Source organism: Nanorana parkeri, unplaced genomic scaffold, assembly GCF_000935625.1.
Source record: "Nanorana parkeri isolate BGI_ZX_2015 unplaced genomic scaffold, ASM93562v1 scaffold1385, whole genome shotgun sequence".
In the NCBI taxonomy this organism is placed as follows: domain Eukaryota; kingdom Metazoa; phylum Chordata; class Amphibia; order Anura; family Dicroglossidae; genus Nanorana; species Nanorana parkeri.
This window is the reverse complement of record NW_017307653.1, coordinates 43,521-60,521: the sequence shown is the minus strand read 5'-3', so window position 1 is coordinate 60,521 and position 17,001 is coordinate 43,521. Positions and strand designations below refer to the sequence as shown.

The 17,001-nt window shown below is 39.7% G+C and overlaps 1 protein-coding gene across 1 annotated transcript in view; it reads left to right on the top strand.

Annotated features, from left to right (window-relative positions):
* Positions 1 to 17,001, top strand: part of LOC108798037 (guanylate cyclase soluble subunit alpha-2-like) — a 102,392-nt gene that overhangs the window by 67,748 nt on the left and 17,643 nt on the right. Inside the window, exon 4 of the mRNA XM_018569740.1 lies at positions 1,163 to 1,884. Within this exon, the coding sequence (XP_018425242.1) occupies positions 1,163 to 1,884 (722 nt within the window). The remainder of the gene's footprint in view (positions 1 to 1,162; positions 1,885 to 17,001) is intronic.

The window sequence follows — 17,001 nt, the reverse complement described above, 5'->3', positions numbered from 1 at the left end:
ATTAAAACCACAAAAAAACTTTACTCCAATGCATTCACTAAAATTTTGAAATTTCACCAAAATCTCACTATTTTCCACAAAAGTTTAGTTGAAACAAAAACTCCCAATTGTGGTCATCCCTAAATGTGATCCTGGACAAAAAGAATAAGTTCACCAGTAAAAACATTTGCCACAAGTAAACGTTGACTACTTTACCCCTTCTGGATATGTAGCAGTCCTTTCTATTTACTGTATTTATTTTATTTTATTTTGAATGCAGAGACAAATTACATAGCACTTTATAAAGTACATTCTACCATTTATATCAGACCCTGCCCCAGAAGAGCTTACAATTTCCTACCTACTACCAGATTAACAGACATGCGCATATCCCTAGACATAAGCTGTAGCCAGTTAATCTACTAATATGTTGAGGGGTTGTGGGAGGAGACCCCTGAAAATCTATATACTGTATACCATGCAAGTGGACAATTAGGCCAGAAGCACAGCACTACTGGGCAACAGCACTAACCCTTTAGCCACGGTGCTGGCATGCTTCTTCATTAAATTGTATCTAAAGCCCTTTTTTTTTGTATTGAATAGGGTAGGGAAGGGGTAGAACCTCTATCAGGTTTTATTTTGCTGTCTATGTCCCTGCTGAGGAGATTCACCCTTTGTTGGTCACGAGATGGGAAGTGAGGGAAAATCGAAGATTTTGAGCTGTTTCAAGAAAAGGAATAGAGGGAATATCTTTCAGGTGGAACACTTTTGTTACAACTCTGTAACGTTTTCTTTACTTTAGGGAGATCTTAAAGTTGTCAGAAGAATCTCTGACATGTACACATGCATTGGACTGAATGGACCTGTGCCGTTTTTGCAACCTTAGTTACTCTGTAACATGAGTAAAAGGAAATTCAATTCATAGTGATGCCTGTTCTGGTGACAGCAGTTTAAGGTGGGATTTCCTCTCACTTCCTGTTGTGTCTATAGGAAAGGAAGTGAAATCTCGCCAGTTGACTACAGATGGCAAATAACTTGATAGTTTAAACCCTTCCTTACTCTTTAAAAAATAATAGCTTTTGGTAGACATTGTTCAGTGTGTAGAATTTAGTGAAAACTATCCTTGCGATTGCCACTAATGCCAAACATTTATGTATAATCATGTGTATTTGCATAATTGTAGGTCTCAAGTTTGAAGAATTACAAGAAAGATTTGGCGAAGAGTTCTTCAGCCTTTGCTTTGAGGAGAATGAAAGGGTCCTCCGAGCTGTTGGTGGGACTTTGCATGACTTCTTCAATGGATTTGATGCTTTGCTAGAACATATTAGGACTTCAATCGGAAGACAGGTGTTTCTGGAATCCCCTTCTTTCCTATGCAAAGAGCTTGCTGATGGGACCCTTGTACTCAGTTGCTTCCATCTCCATCCCATCGTAGCGTTCGCCATGCTTGGTATGATAACGGCAGTGGCAAAGAAGATCTACCAGCTCAAAGTTGTAGTGGAACAGATAAACAACGTCAATGAGAATGTGGTCCCTGAATTTATTAACCCGGGTAACTGTAACACTCTTTACTTTACAATTAAGGAATGTGAAAACGCAAATATCACTAAATTACCTCTGACTAGATCGTCTCGAGTTCCATCTGATTTGAGTATAAGTATCAACACGTTCTGTCGAGCATTCCCCTTCCACCTGATGTTTGACCCAAGTATGCTGATCGTGCAGCTCGGAGAAGGACTTAGAAAGTTGATAAAGTGTGAAGTTTACAAAATGAACAAGTTTCACGACAATTTTGAAATAGTGTCCCCAAACATTATCTGTACCTTTGAACAGGTCCTCTTGAGACTGTCTACACCCTTTGTCATACGGAATATTCTAAACTCTTCCAGTGTGGAGAATGACAAGGTAAGGTTCTCAATTTTTTTCTAGTGCTCATACAAGTACCACAATTTGTTATACACTGGTAAATCTTTTGTTTATGTATGTTGGATTAAAGAACAACTCCAGGTATATAAAATCCTAACCCTTGCAGTGGGGCTACCCCTGCACTACAAGGGTTACATGCTTGTTTTGTCTAGGGAGCTAAAATAACATAGTTATACTTACCCAAACCACGATCCCAAACCTCTCTCCCCCTTCACTTCAACGGTCTAAGGTCCTGTGAGTCATATAGCACACTGTATAAGACATGAGGATGCCAAGGGAGATGAGGACTCCATCACTGGAGTGGAGGAGGAGACAGGCTGAAGGGACCGGTCTAGGACCCAGCTGGGAGTATAGCTCTGTTATTTTAGCTCCCGAGGCAAAATGAGTACTTAACCCTTGCAGTGCGGGGGTAGCCCTCCTGCAAGAGTTAAGATTTTATTTGCCCGGAGCTCTTCTTTAAACAGAGACATTTATAAATCATGTTTTCCCCTAGTAAATAAATAATCACTTGAGCAAAATATGCTAATGCAAAAATTATTAAAATCGGATATTCATGCCTGGCATGTTAAAATATTGATGTCTAAAGTGGAGCCAACATTTTAGGTACAGTAAGGAAGCCTTAAAACATCTTCTATTTTGTTATTTTCTGTTGTCTATGGCACTGCTTGAGAGGTTCATCTTTACTTTCTGTAATGGAGACCATTGTCACCAAGACAAAAAATGAAGAAAAATCCAAATTTTTATAACGGGCACCACAACTGGAAGTGAGGGGAAATCTCCTAATGGGTACATCTGAATATAAATTTTCCTAACAGACACACAAAAAACACCAAATACCAGACAATATTCTTCCCTTCTCTATCCAAAAACCAGAACAAATATTTTGGTTCCACATAAAATGATCACAAAAATACTAGTGATCATATTAATAGCATTTTTCACTATGTTTTCTCAGCAATCCAAGCTGCAGACTAGGCAGCCCACATACATACCTGTCTGTTTTAATACTTACATTTTCCCAGTCTTGGGAGTGAATAAAAGCAGCAAATTAAAAAAAGGAAGAAGCTGATTTGCCCCCTCTTAAAGGAACCATGTGTCATGCCTGTGATTGAAGCTGTATAAAAATAAACTGTAATCAATAGCAGTGTGCAGAAGACATTTAATGCTTGCCATGCCAACTTTGGATTAGAGCTGTCATTTTTCTTAGCCAAAAAGGGCTTTTCTCTCTCACTTTGTGGCCACTGTCCATAATAAGAAGTAGAACGTATATAGATTGAGGCCTGTGCATTTTCCTTGAATTATTTAGCAGTATAGTAATATGCTTATAAAATGGTTTATTGTGTGTTTAAAGGGGAATTCTAATTTTTACTAAGTAATTTTCAAGCAATAGAAAGTAGCAGCAACAACAATGTATAGTTGCTAGGCAAATTACATTGGAAAGAAATATATAATGAACTGCACAAAAGGGCATAATGTGTAATTGTATGTGCTCTGTTCAGCTCAGAAGGAGACAAGAATGACCTTCTAAGGGAGATTCTGATCCTTTATTATTTATCGGGTACAGGGGAAATGTTGAGGGTTCCTAAATCTTTCCCACCTCTGTGTGCTCTTTTGCCCTTATGTTGCTTAGTGGGTTATCACTGGCAATTGCAGAATTTGCTACCTCTTACTAATAGCTGATGCTTCTGGAAGGGTGCTGGAGCTGAAAATGGTGACATAATATGCCTTGCCCTCAAAGCACCATTTTTCCCAGTGCCCGTGAGAGGGCATGAGTGTGTACACTTTCATGCTGATTTGCACATGAAATAACCAAAATTGTTTGGAAATTTTAGATTTTCTAAAAAGTTTTATATCTTATTGACAATGGTCACCATGGGTATGTGCAGCCTATTGCATAAGGGTGTGCACACAAAAGTACAAACACACACGCATATATAATCCATACATACATATACAGACCTAAGGCATCCTAGATTCCATCTCTTTAATTGCCTCTTACCTCTTCCAGCGTAATGAAGCAGGGAGACTGGCAGGTGGTCATGTGACCACCTGTCTGGCTTCCTGATTACATGGGAAGCTTGGGAATCCACAGCCACTCTCCCTCGCAGCTTCCCTGGCACCAAAAACTATGGCTGTTACTGTATGTGAGGAATGTAAGGGACAAGTGCTGCTGCACTCTGTATCGCTGAGCCGGTCGCAGAGAGATCTTTCTGATGTCTCCACCAGCTTGATGACTAAAAAAACACGCCCTGCTGTTACGGTTTCAGTGTTCCAATTGGGATCATTAGGGTGTGCCCAGGCACACCCTGGACGCTTGCCTATGATGGCAACCAGGACAAACAGAGGGTGTCTGTTCCTCAGGTATAGGAACAATAAAAACAAGTGTCTAATCCTCCCCCACTATTTTTAAAACCCATAACATTGCCTCAACATACAGTTTAAAATAAAATAAGCCAAATGCACATTCTTATTGAATGTGCAACTCGCTCTTTTAAAAACTGTTTGGGGAGGAAAAAGTGAAGAGTTCAAGGAGCACTGTGAATTTATTGCGCACACATAATTTGGTGAATTTGAGTAGGAGTGTTCAGTTTTGGGGATTTCTTTTTAAATATAGGATTGCAAGATTTTGTAGCTGGTCCCAATTGTATTGCTACATTTTTATGCAGCCTTCAAAGAGGTCAGGGTCTGTCTAGCAAGGGAATCTGGTTGACCAGAATAACAAATAATTTGGTAGGCACTATAGTCTCAAAGTTGTGTATTCTTTTCTTCTTTAAAATGTTACTTTGCTTTAAAAGGTGCAGCGGTATAATACCCAGGATCAATGTGTACATCCTTACTGAACGCCTTAGAGATTTCATAACTGCTTTTTCATGACATGCCTGGTTTAGCAAGTGTGATAAATCACCTGCATTCACTAGTATTTTCATTTTAGAATCACATCAGTATCTTAAACCATCATCGACTTTCTCATGTGCTGTGGATATAATGGGGTTGTTTTACTAAAGGCAAATAGACTGTTCAATTTACAAGGGAACTTGCACTTTGCAGGGGAAGTTTCCCTTAGCTTGGTGAATGAAATGATATTTCACTTTGAAAAGAATTTCCAATCACGAGCAAGGAAAATTAAAAAAAACAGTAGAATTGCTTGCACATGATTGGATGATGGAAGTCAGCAGAGCTTCACCTCATTCACTAAACTAAGGGGAAACGTCCCCTGCAAAGTGCAAATTCCCTTGCCAAGTGAACAGCCCATTTGCCTTTAGTAAATCAACAACAATATATACAAAAAAGGCACACTTGCACGACACACAAAAATAAAAAAAACTCTAACCCCTAGTGTTAATAGACAAAGGAAGGCCTGTTGGGTTTTTATTGCTTTTTCTTACATGGTAAGGGTGAATTTAACCCCTTACTCCCTGTCCAAGTGACAACATTCTCACCTAGACAGGAAGTCAGGGGAAAGCACAAGAATAATAAACAGCTTTTCCAGTTGAGTAAGGAAGTCTAGAACATCCATTAGTTTGTATTTGTTTTCTGTGTCTCTCTTGGAGATTTCTACTCACTTCCTGTACCATTAACAGCATTTTCACTGAGACAGGAAATGAGTGGAAATCTTCGGAGTTGGGCCACAGATAGCAGTAAATCCCAATGGAAGTTTTCATCCTTCAGATCATAATCAAATAATACATTTAACATTTTAGGAGTTTAAATAATTTTTTCTCAGTTTATTAGTTAAATCAAAGAAAGGGGAATTTATCAAAACTGGAGCAGACAAAATCTGGAGCTGCTGTGCATGTCAATCAATCAGCTTCTAACAGAAAAAACTGAAGAGAGAAGCTGATTGGTTGCCTATGCACAGCTGCTCCGGATTTTGTCTGCTCCAATTTCAATAAATTCCCCTTTTGATAAATTCCCCTCAGAGTGTCTTCTCATATTTATGATCATTATTCTGCTAAACAAGTTAAAAGAGATGCAGTTTATTATTTGGTAACTATTTTGGCTCTGACAGAAATTATGTGCTTGATCTCGCCTTGGAAGGTTTACAGTTTTCAGTATCAATTTACGCTCACGTGTTATATTACACAAATTGCTCTTCCATTCACTGAATAAAAGCTTTTATGGCATTAATGACTTAAACTAATAGATGAGTCAAATCAAAGAGCAAATGATTGAAATACATTACCGCTTAACCTTTGAAGGAAATGCCTTTACACAAAATTGTTCAAATAGAATGCTGGCTGCTGGGTGATGTCGTATATTGTTTTTAAAAGTAATGTTTAATTATTGCAATTTATTTGTAAACCTAAAGGGAAAGAACCATGTTTAATATAGTCTTTATTTAATGTGTTCAGGATTTAAAAATATATTTTTTAATAAACAAGGTTATACAGATGCTCCTCGGGTTACGATCGTTCAGTTTACGATTTTTTGACTTTACGATCATATACGATAGTGGTGTATATATACTGTGTACAGGTGCTCCTTGGTACTGTATATATCATAGCTTAGCTTACCTGAATCCTGGCTAAAACACTTAACTTATCCTCAACATGGACTAAAACCTACTATATTTGATAATAAAGTGTTGAGTATTTCATGTATATACAACTCCCTGATTTACGATGCGATTGGTTTACGATGGGTTTGTCGGAACGTAACCCCATTATATACCGAGAAGTGTCTGTAATGAAATATATACAAAATGTATATATACAGTAAAAGCATTTGTTATAATTATGTTTTCCAACCAACAGATGGCACTCTAAGCTTCTTTTCACACGTTACCATTAACTAACATTACCTTCATTGCTGACATAAGGTTTTTGTCTACAGAGCTCAATAGCCCAAACTAAAATTATAAACACAGTTTATGCATAACAGAACATAACAGATGAATTTGCAGGTACCCAGCTCAGAACACTCCAATAGATTTTAAATCAAAGCACATTTTTTTATGTACATTAACATACTAAATGTCCCTCACCATCCAAGTGCAACTGTGAAGATGTCCGCTATAATAGTAAAGGATATATACACTAACACCCAAAGGAATCCTCACCAAACATCATCATTAGATATCCACCAGGAAAGATGTGAAGCTGTAATATCCTTAAAGGAGAACTATGCTGTGAGTGAAAACCACTCATCCTCATAGTTCGAGCCGGCGTGTGACAATTAAACTGTCACACATCAGCTCAATAGATTGTGAAGTGAGCAAACGCATACTGTTCCCCCCTCCCCTCTCCGATCCTCCAGCTCTGACTGGAGGAACGGACTGGGGATGGGCAGGTACAGCTGGCTGTGCCTCTAGATAGGCAGAGCCAGCTGTCACTCACGCAGCTGGGTGAATCTCCCCAGTAATGTCGGGATCCGTCCCGGCTGCGGCGGGTTCAGTATACCGCGAGGAGGTTAGTATATGTTCTCCCGTGACCCTTAAGAGAACTATGGGAAAAAACACTTACCCCATAGTTCTCTTTTAAGTGAATAACAAATAGGCTGGAAAAAACGGGGCTGGACCCTAATGCCAAGTTGAAGTTACAAAACAAAATGAAAGTCACATATCATTTTTTTTTCAAAAAACACAAAAACATTTTTAAAGTCCCCAAGCCCCCACATACACACACAAAAATGTGTGCAAAAACTATGATTGTGCCCATTGCGCCGCACATGTTACATATCACCGCGAAACATCAGAGCATGAACAATAATTCTAGGTCCATCAATCACTGATAACACTAAACTAATGAGCGGTAAAAGCTTTTAAAGTGTCGCCTATGGCCAATTTTAGTTATCGTAGTTTTTTGTTATTTTGCATGCACGCACAATTTTAAAGTTTGACATGTTTGGAGTCTATTAGCCAAATGCATTCCTATGGCCAAATTTTTTTTTTCTATTCTGACACGGCTCCTTTTCTCTCCAGTGTTCCTCTCCTTGGCGGTCGGGAGCGGGAGACTCCCGGAGCGCCAGGGAGAGTCAGGCTGTCTGGAGATCAGTGTCCCTTGTTAGCTGGTAACCAGGGACGCTGATCTCTCTGCAAGTGGCCAGAGCCAGCCGTAAGTTCACGGCTGGCTCCGCCCAGCTATCAGAAGCAGGCTTCGGCTTTCAGTGCGGCTCAGCCGAGCCGAGGCAAATGCGTTCGGCTCGGCTAGGTTCGGGAGCTGTACGGGCTATAGTGAATAGCCCGTACAGCAGCCCTTCGGTTCTACTGAACCGAAGGGGTCCTGGGGCCGAAGCTAGCCGAAGGATCGGCCGAAGCTACAGCTAGATCCTGCTGCTTCGTGAATAGACCCCATAGTATATGTCCTCCTGTGATCCTTAAGAGAACTATGGCCAAAAAAAGTTGGGCCATAGTTCTCTCTTAACATGATAAAAATTAATAGCCAATAAAAAGATAAAATAAACTCAACCTTTGCTGATGTATCCACCTTCAGTTCAGAGATTTCCCCATAGTACTTCTTTTCTGTCACTAGTTGTCCTCAGTCTGATGGCCAACAACATTCAACCCACTTCCTCTGAGTCCAGGTTGTCCTAGACCTGACCCAGCTTGTAAAAGGAAAAGCAACACATTGATGAGCTCCTCTCTTTGTTACTCTGCTTCCTCTTCCTATCAGCATGCTTCTTGTTAGCATGTGAATTGATTGGCTCCATGTGCTGTCCTTCCTTTCACATTCCAGCCCTGCTCTATAGGGACTGCATGAGGTTGATACCAGGTCAAAAGCTTCACAACTGATAATGGATATCTGTCAGCACAGTATGGACAGGGTTAAAGGATAATAGTAAACATAACTGCCTAGCTACCCTCATTAAAGCGTATCTAAGCCCCCAAAAATGTAATATATTGCAGCTTACCAATTCTTAGATGTGCTGGCATTATTTTTTTTGCTTTTGGGTTTAGCTAGGCTTTAACATTAAATAGCAGGGGAAGTTAGGTAGGATTTTTTAAGCAATTCCAAATATTTTCCAAATATTTTTTAAGTTATGATGCTAATGGTAACATATAATAAACATAAAGTAGGGGTTATCCCAATTTTGAAGCACTATTCCTCCCACTAACACCAACAATACCAACACTGGGGTACTACTCCTCCAAATGACACCAACCACAGGGCACTATTTTTTCCACTGACACCAATAATGTGGCACTATTCTTCCTACTGACATCAACAAAGGGGCATTATTCCTTCCACTGACATCACCGATGGGGCACTATTCCTTCCACTGACATCAACGATGGGGCACTATTCATTCCACTGACGCCATTTATGGGGCTCTTTTGCTCCCATTGATATCTATGATGGAGCATTATTTCTTCTCCTACTAACCACAGGCGTTAGGCCATTTTTGACAACCAGTGCTCACCAAACCTGGAGCAATTTTTGCTGCCACTGACCACAGATCCTGGGATATTTTTTACTTCCACTGACCATGGAGCCTGGAGCATTGTTAATCCCACAGACCACTCACATTGGATCATTTCTACTCCGACCAGCTAGTCTGGTCCTGCTAAGGTCTAAAGAAACAGTGAATTTGCTCTTTGTTTAGAAAGTTTGAGGACCACTGCTCTTGTGGATTAAGGAGTGGTATAAAAAATAAAGTCCACTATTTATAAAATAATTTGAAGTTCAGCAATAGCAATTCTAATCCTTTTTAACTAACCTTGAGGACTCATTGAGAAAAACCAAGAGTTAAATCTTAAAAGTGTGTATCACTCAGCTGTAGATCGTCAAATCATCTCTGAATTGGTGCTGACACTGTCCTTCCTTCTGGAGGGTTGCTACTTTTGTTCCCCATGGTCCCTGTGTGTGGTGTAAAGTAGTCACCGCTCCAAGCTCACTCCCATGATGGGCTATAATCTTTAGTTTCGTTTATTAATTTGTATTGAGATTGTAGTCGATTACAGGAGCGAGCTTGGAGCGGTGACTTCTTTACAACACACAGGGACCATGGGGAACAAAAGTAGCCACCCTCCAGAAGGAAGGACGGTGTCAGCACCAATTCAAAAATGATTTGAGGATTTACAGCCAAGTGATACACAAATAAGATACATTTTTGTTAATAGTTCAGGTACTTGAATGTATTTTTAAGATTAACTCCTGAATTTAGTATTACGTAAAGCAATGACCAAGTTATGGCTGAAAAAAAAGCTTATCGTTAAAATAAAAAAAATTGCTCTGGTCTATAAGGGATATAAATGTGAGAGAACTGAAGTGGCTGATATAACTTTGCCAATTTATCAGTTGCACTATATATTTTGTCAGTCTGAGAATTGTTGTCATCAGTAACCAATCCTGGCATTTCAATGGCCTTGAATAGCTTATCTAGTCAGTTGTAGCATTGCCCTGATACAACGGAATATAAAGTAGTTACTTTCTAGAGGGTTTTCTCATGGGGCAGTGCATGTCCTAATAGGAAGTACATTACAGAGGCATTGAAGTCACGCTGTGTTCTCTTACTTACATTGATGCCACACTTCAGATGCAAATGTCTTATAACTTGTGGTTCCAGTGCAAATGCATAATTCATAGCACATGCCGACGATCACACGTCTCCTTGCCAAATATGAAAATGGCTTTTTATTCAGGGGCTGATGCTGTAGAAGAGCAGAGCTATCTTCCGCTGATAATTTCTCTCTAATCATATCTGCTTCTCTTTATTTCTGGGACCAAAGCCCTGCAATGTTCCTTGGACGATTATGAATAAAAGCTGGTGTGATGAGAAGATCTCAGGGTCAATAAGTATTGAACAATGGTTACGCCAACAGGCAAAACACAAGTACCAATATACATAAAAATTTAGAATGGCTTTCCTATTATTAAAAATTGTATTTCTTACGCTCTATGACACAAACAAACTCTGCAATGCTTGAGGTAGAATTCACATGTATGCATTAAAGGAAACCTAAAGTATCACTAATACCAAATAACAGACATTTTCATGTTCTTGTTTGTCCATTCATGTTAGCTCTTTATGCCTTAGTGCTTGTTAAAGTGACCCTGTCGCTACTGTGACCTAGCATCAGTCAGTAAAAGAAGATTACTAATACTTGTTTGTCTGGTGAGTGATGATTCCAATCTTTGCTCTCTTCCACAGCTACAGCCACTGCTGGTATATAACACTTCTAGGTGTGTTGAATTAGTCCTCTACTGTGTACCATGGTTTTACCTTTCCAGTAGTGATATGATGGCCAGTAGGTGGAACCACAGGACACAGTGCAGGTTGATGGGGGGCAGGCATCTGTGACACCTGGAAGTATCCCACACCGGTGCCAACCACAGCTCTGGAAGAGTAAGGTTTGGATTTGCAGTTCACCAATCAGATAGGCATTATTAATCTGCTTGTACAGATTGCTACTGGGTCAGTTTGTTTAGAATAGTGACAAGGTCATTTCATTTTAAGAGTGCTGTACTATGTAAATACTGACCAGCTTCCCTTGTCCAAAGCTTTGCTCGGCACCCTTTTTTGGCTTATTTGGCCCATGACTTTGATTGGAAGCATGAATAGCCAGTAGTGCAGTAGAAAAGGCATGAGAGGCATGACTAAGCTCTCCATCAGGTAAGCTAACAAAGATGCACCTGGAGATTCCTACTACGTGGCATTATTCTAACTTTATTAAAGTGTATGTAAAACCCCCATTTTAATTTTTTTTTTAGTTTTGGATAGATTGGTGAGGTGTTACAGACCCTATAAGGTTTTTTTTATTGCTGTGTGTTTCCTCACTGAGGAAATCAACCCTCAATGGGACACAGTCAGCAAGGAATTAAATGACAGGGATTTAAAACCTTCACTACTCTATAAAAAAGACAAAAAAAAGTTGGCTATGTATAACTATAACATTAAAAAGCACTTCAGGTACTGTTTAGAGGGAAACTAATGTTAGGAAAAGCAATTGTTGTATTTATTTTTATCTCATGTTTTTGGCCAGTACTATTTTTCTGTAAGCAGATTCCATTATTATGCTCTTTATAAAGAAAACTGCAATGTTGCCAAAACCAAAAGCCATAATATAAAGTGTTTAAAGCAACTTGGTAATTATATTGACCTTTATTCCAGCAAAAAAACATTTATGCATAATGACGCATTGCAAGTTTTCATTTGACTTTCTTCTTAGCCCAATTGCCATGTACACACACAGTTCTTGTCCCCAAGAGGAACCTTATATAAGAGAAATGTGAGGGTTGCCACTGCTAACCTCCTTCTTAAAAATTCTAGTTCCTTAACTGGTATACTGACCCTAAGGCTACCTTCACACCAATATACTGTACCCCATGGCGGTCATTAACTACAAACGCATTAATATGCTGTATTTTGCCCATTAACATGCTTTGTGTTAAGGCAGCCCATTCATTTTATATGGGCTCCGAACACACATAACTAGAAGGAAAACCAGACCTGTATCTCCTTTTAATCCTTTAGAACATACTGTACTTAGGCGTCATTGTGCATTGCTTTTTATCGCACGTTACGGAAACACATAGATGTAGAGGGAGCATTAAAGAAGAACTCCAGGTACATTTTTACTAAACCCTTGCAGTCCCTGCAGCCTCTCTCCTTTTCCACTCTGGCGATGGAATGTCCCTTGGTGTCCTCACATCCAATACACTGTATTGGATGTGATGACTCACGGTTCTTAGACCACCGGAGCAGAGGGGGAGAAGAGGCTGCAGGGACCAGTCTAGCAGCCAGCTGGGTCAGAGATTCGAGTGAGTATTTCTTTGTTATTTTAGACCCTAGATGAAAATGAGCACTTAAAGGAGAACTATGAGGCAAGTGAAAATCAATCAGCCTTATAGTTCTATTCAGTTTCATTGTCACAGGTCGGCTCAATAGATCGGGAAGTGAGCGAACACATACCGTCGCTCGCTCACTTCTCGATCTATCCATGGAGAGAGACGTGACTGTCACTCACGGCTCCCTAGATAGGCAGAGCCAGCTGTTACTCACGCAGCTGTTTGGATCCGGACAGAATTGTCGGGATCTGTCCCGGCTGCGGCGTCTCAGTATACCACGAGTTTGTGTCCTCCCGTTACCCTTAGGAGAACTATGGGGAAAAGCCCTGACCCCATAGTTCTTCTTTAACCCTTGCAGTGCGGGGGGGGGGGGAGAGGGGGTAGCCCCACTGCAAGTGTTAAGTTTCCTACTGCTCGGATTTCTTTTTTAACACGTTCTAATAACATTCAGTTTGACAACAATAAAACAAACAGGATTTGTCAAATAAATGTTACATTCCCTGTGAAAGACACATTTAATATCAGAAAATGACATTTTCCACATATTAAAAATGTTCTCAAGGGTTTTATTGATGACTTTTGTGTAAATGCTGAAACATTCACACAGCATTTTTTTTTTAAATAAATAGACCCCTAAGTGTCATTTTCACAAGCATTAGACAACCAATGCTTTGTAGTCATAGTTTGCTTTCAATTGATGGCTGTGACTTATAGCTGTGTTACTAAGGGCAAATTCAACATATGAAGTATTATATAATAATATCTTCTATAACGTAATGCTAATGTGATATTTCATTTAGCATTAACATAATCATTATAAAAAAATTTACATTTTATGTTCAGTGTGCTACCTTTGCATTAGCATTATGTAAAGATAGGAGGGTGACAAGAACTATGGACCTTGAGATGCCTTCTTGCCTCCAAGACTTCATACTGGAATTGCTAATTGATCCTTGTAGTTATCAACCCATATGATTTACAAACCTTCCTTCCAAAATAAAAGCCAAACTACAGACAAACAGCTTAACATGCAGTTAAAAGCTTCTAAATGCTTGCCTCTCCAGTGGGTGGGAATGTGAACTGCGCTGTCTTCAAGCACTACAGAACCCTTCACATTTGACACACTTCCGGATGTGTTGGATACCTGGACCCAATACATAGTAGATTCCATCACACTCCTGAACGGAAAAAAGACCCTTCAGATGTCAGGTGGGTGCCAAAGTGACTGCAGATGCCTCTGCGAATCAAATGCAATTGGTAGAAAGTCACTCACACTCCAATTCTCCAATTTAATTCTTAGTTAATCTTTTTTATTGACCATGGTTGCATCACATTGTTTAAGCAACATTTTGGAACCATGCGGTCCTTTCTTCAGGCAAACAAAGCGTGAAACATAGTGTGAAACATCGCTTAAACAATATGACGCAACCGTTGTCAATAAAGAAGATTAACTAAGAATCAAATAGAAGTGCAAGTGACTTTCTACCAATTGCATTGGATTCCTGGAACCCTTTGCACACAGTTGTTTCTTCCATCATCCCCTACATCACTATTATGTACTGGTTCAATGTGGGGTCTGCAGATGCAACCACATCCCGAGGCAAGAATTGCAGTCATCCTATACTTCTCAAAGTGTTGAATGCTAAAGACTTTGCTGGAGGCTGCAGTGCTTGAAATCAGTGGAGTTTGGCCTTGCTGCCTTCCAGAGAGGTGTATTCAGAAGCTTCTATTGTAGGGGGCTTTTATTCAATTTCTTTTTGAGTGACATGGTATCTTTAATGAGAACAGAAATTAATTAAATTGTAATTGTATCCGTTGGAGTATGTACCCAGTGATTCCAGGTATGGGGGAGCATGTGATTTTCTCCCAGGAAGCAGTGCTGAGACGTAAGTAGCCACCAGTCCCAAACACTATCAGATTAGCAAAAGAAGATTACCTAATTAATCCTTTTGTAAGTGAACACCGACTTACACAGCACTTACATAGGGTTTGATCTACTGGCTTTGAGATAGGAATGGAACTGCGGAGTGCGTCAATCGAGAATATACGTAAGTGGGGGTTCTTCTTACAAGAGACTCAATAGACCCGAAAATAAGTTACGTGCTATTTAATGCAGAATCACAATGTGGTTTAGCTGCAACAGATCTTGCCACATTGCCATCTTGACACCTCGCCCTTTGCACCCCACCTTAACTTTTTTCTCTTTAATTCAGCTCCAGATATTGGTGGGTCTGTAATGTTGAGCATCAGAAGCATCCAGACTGTCCCTCTCTGGCATTCCAGTGACAGTGGTCACCCGGACAAAGAGAGAGCGAATCTCCAGAGTGGAGACAGAAACCAGGAGGTTCTATCACGTTATCCAAAACAAAAAAAGTTTTTCTATAGATGCACTTTACTCCTTTTATAACCAGAAGTAATTGATGTCCAGGTCAGATTGAGAAGTATCAGCTAACTTGATAATAAGTCTGTGACTGATTGGCATACATAAATACTTTTTTGGCATTCTTTAAGGGCATAGGGCAATTGCACAACAAATATGCAAAAATTTAACTTTTTTTAATATTGTAGTTGTATCTGACAATTACTCTATTCAGTGTGTCTAAACCCAAAAGCAAAAAAATTATAAATTGCAGCTTAACAGCCTTTAACGTTTGTGGCTACATTTTTTTGTCTAGGCTAAGAACATTTTTACCAAGTAAAAAATACCTGTTGACCTTGCCAGAAATGCAGTGGCTTTGTCACTTTCTGTGAGATGAACAGACAACAAACAAAATGTAGTCTCTCTTTTGTGAACTACTTATGGCATTCACCATATCCTGGAGATGAACAAAGGCAGATATGTTTAAAGTCCAGCCTCTGGGACAACCATGGCTCCCTCTATAGGTACCATGGGGAAATTAGTGTAGACATAAAAGCCTAGGGAATGAAAACTAAAATGACCACCACATCTAAGGACTGGAAAGCTACAATAAATAAAATGTTTTGGGGTTTAGATATGCTTTAAAAAGATGGCACTGCAGATCTCACTTTGTGGCAGTGTTCATCTACAGGCTGTCAATAAAGCTTCCCGTCTTAGCGAACACAGTGATCACATAACCAGCAACCAGTTATGCTTGACCCCAATCATGAATGGGGACCTGAGCTATCAGTGACAGTCAGGATTGAGAGCCACCAACTGTGCAAAGTTATGGCTGCTGGCTCTAATTGTTTATTAACATGTTGCCAGAATGGAGCATTGTGCTGAGGAACATTAATATGCAATATGGGGTAGTCAGGGGTTATGTGCATCTCTGTGTTAAAAGATGTATAGAGGATTTTACATGCAATACCATTCATGCCAGTGGAAAAGGCACACCATATTAAAAGGCGTAGATGAGAACTGTGCATTAGAGGAATTGAAAATGCACAAACAACATTGACATTGAGGTTTATATCCTGGAAAAAGCTATTTGCATGGTGTAAAAGCAAATATTTACCTTAATATTTAGAAAGGTCAGAGGCAGGAACCTGACATTTGAAGAGCTGTTTTTTTTTTGCTTGGGTTCTCCTACCAATTATGATAATGATGATCTGCCGAACACAAGTTTAATAATAAATGGAGCATAGATGCTGAGTATGTTGATCTGGTTCCCTTTAGCACAATGTCATTTAGAGAAGTCCCTCTTCATTTGAATATTAAACACCCTTAAGAGAATGCTGACTGGAATCCGGGTCTAAAAATGACAATTTCTAATATGCTTGCTGTCACAGGTTTTGTTTATCTTAACCCAGAAGAAAGCTGGCTTTATTCCACACGCCTTTATGGATTCAAACTCAACACAGCTTAGGTTTAGGCCAGTGTGATATAAGAATTGTATTGTCCTTAGATCAGATTTAGCACTTGTAAAGGGGCACGGGGTGGGTGGTGGGACCCTTTAGGGAGTCCCTTCAGGCAAATTAAACAGTGAAGTCTCCAGTTTAGAGGAGCTGAAGTCAGACACACAGGAAGAGTCATGGAGATCATCACTAGTCACTGATCCCCATCTGTACAGGTAGGAGCTTTGGGTCAGTTGTCTTAAAAGTGTAGATTATTGCCCTTTATTTGCTACAGATTGATATTAAACCTTTATGCCTAAACTAACCCTGTATGCAGTCAAAAATCCCAGAGTGTCTCCTCAGCTAGAATCTGATAAGATAGCTGAGGTTTGCAGTTCTGCAAAAAATGTATTGAAGCCCCCAAACTGTTGTCTGCTCTGTCTAAAACTAAAAAACAGTAGTAGCTTTTGACTAATGCAGAAAGATCGATGTTTAAGTGATATCCTTTATTGGCTAACTTGAAGCTGAAGTTTAATCTGCTTGTATTTTTCCTTCCCTGCCCCCCCCCCCTCCC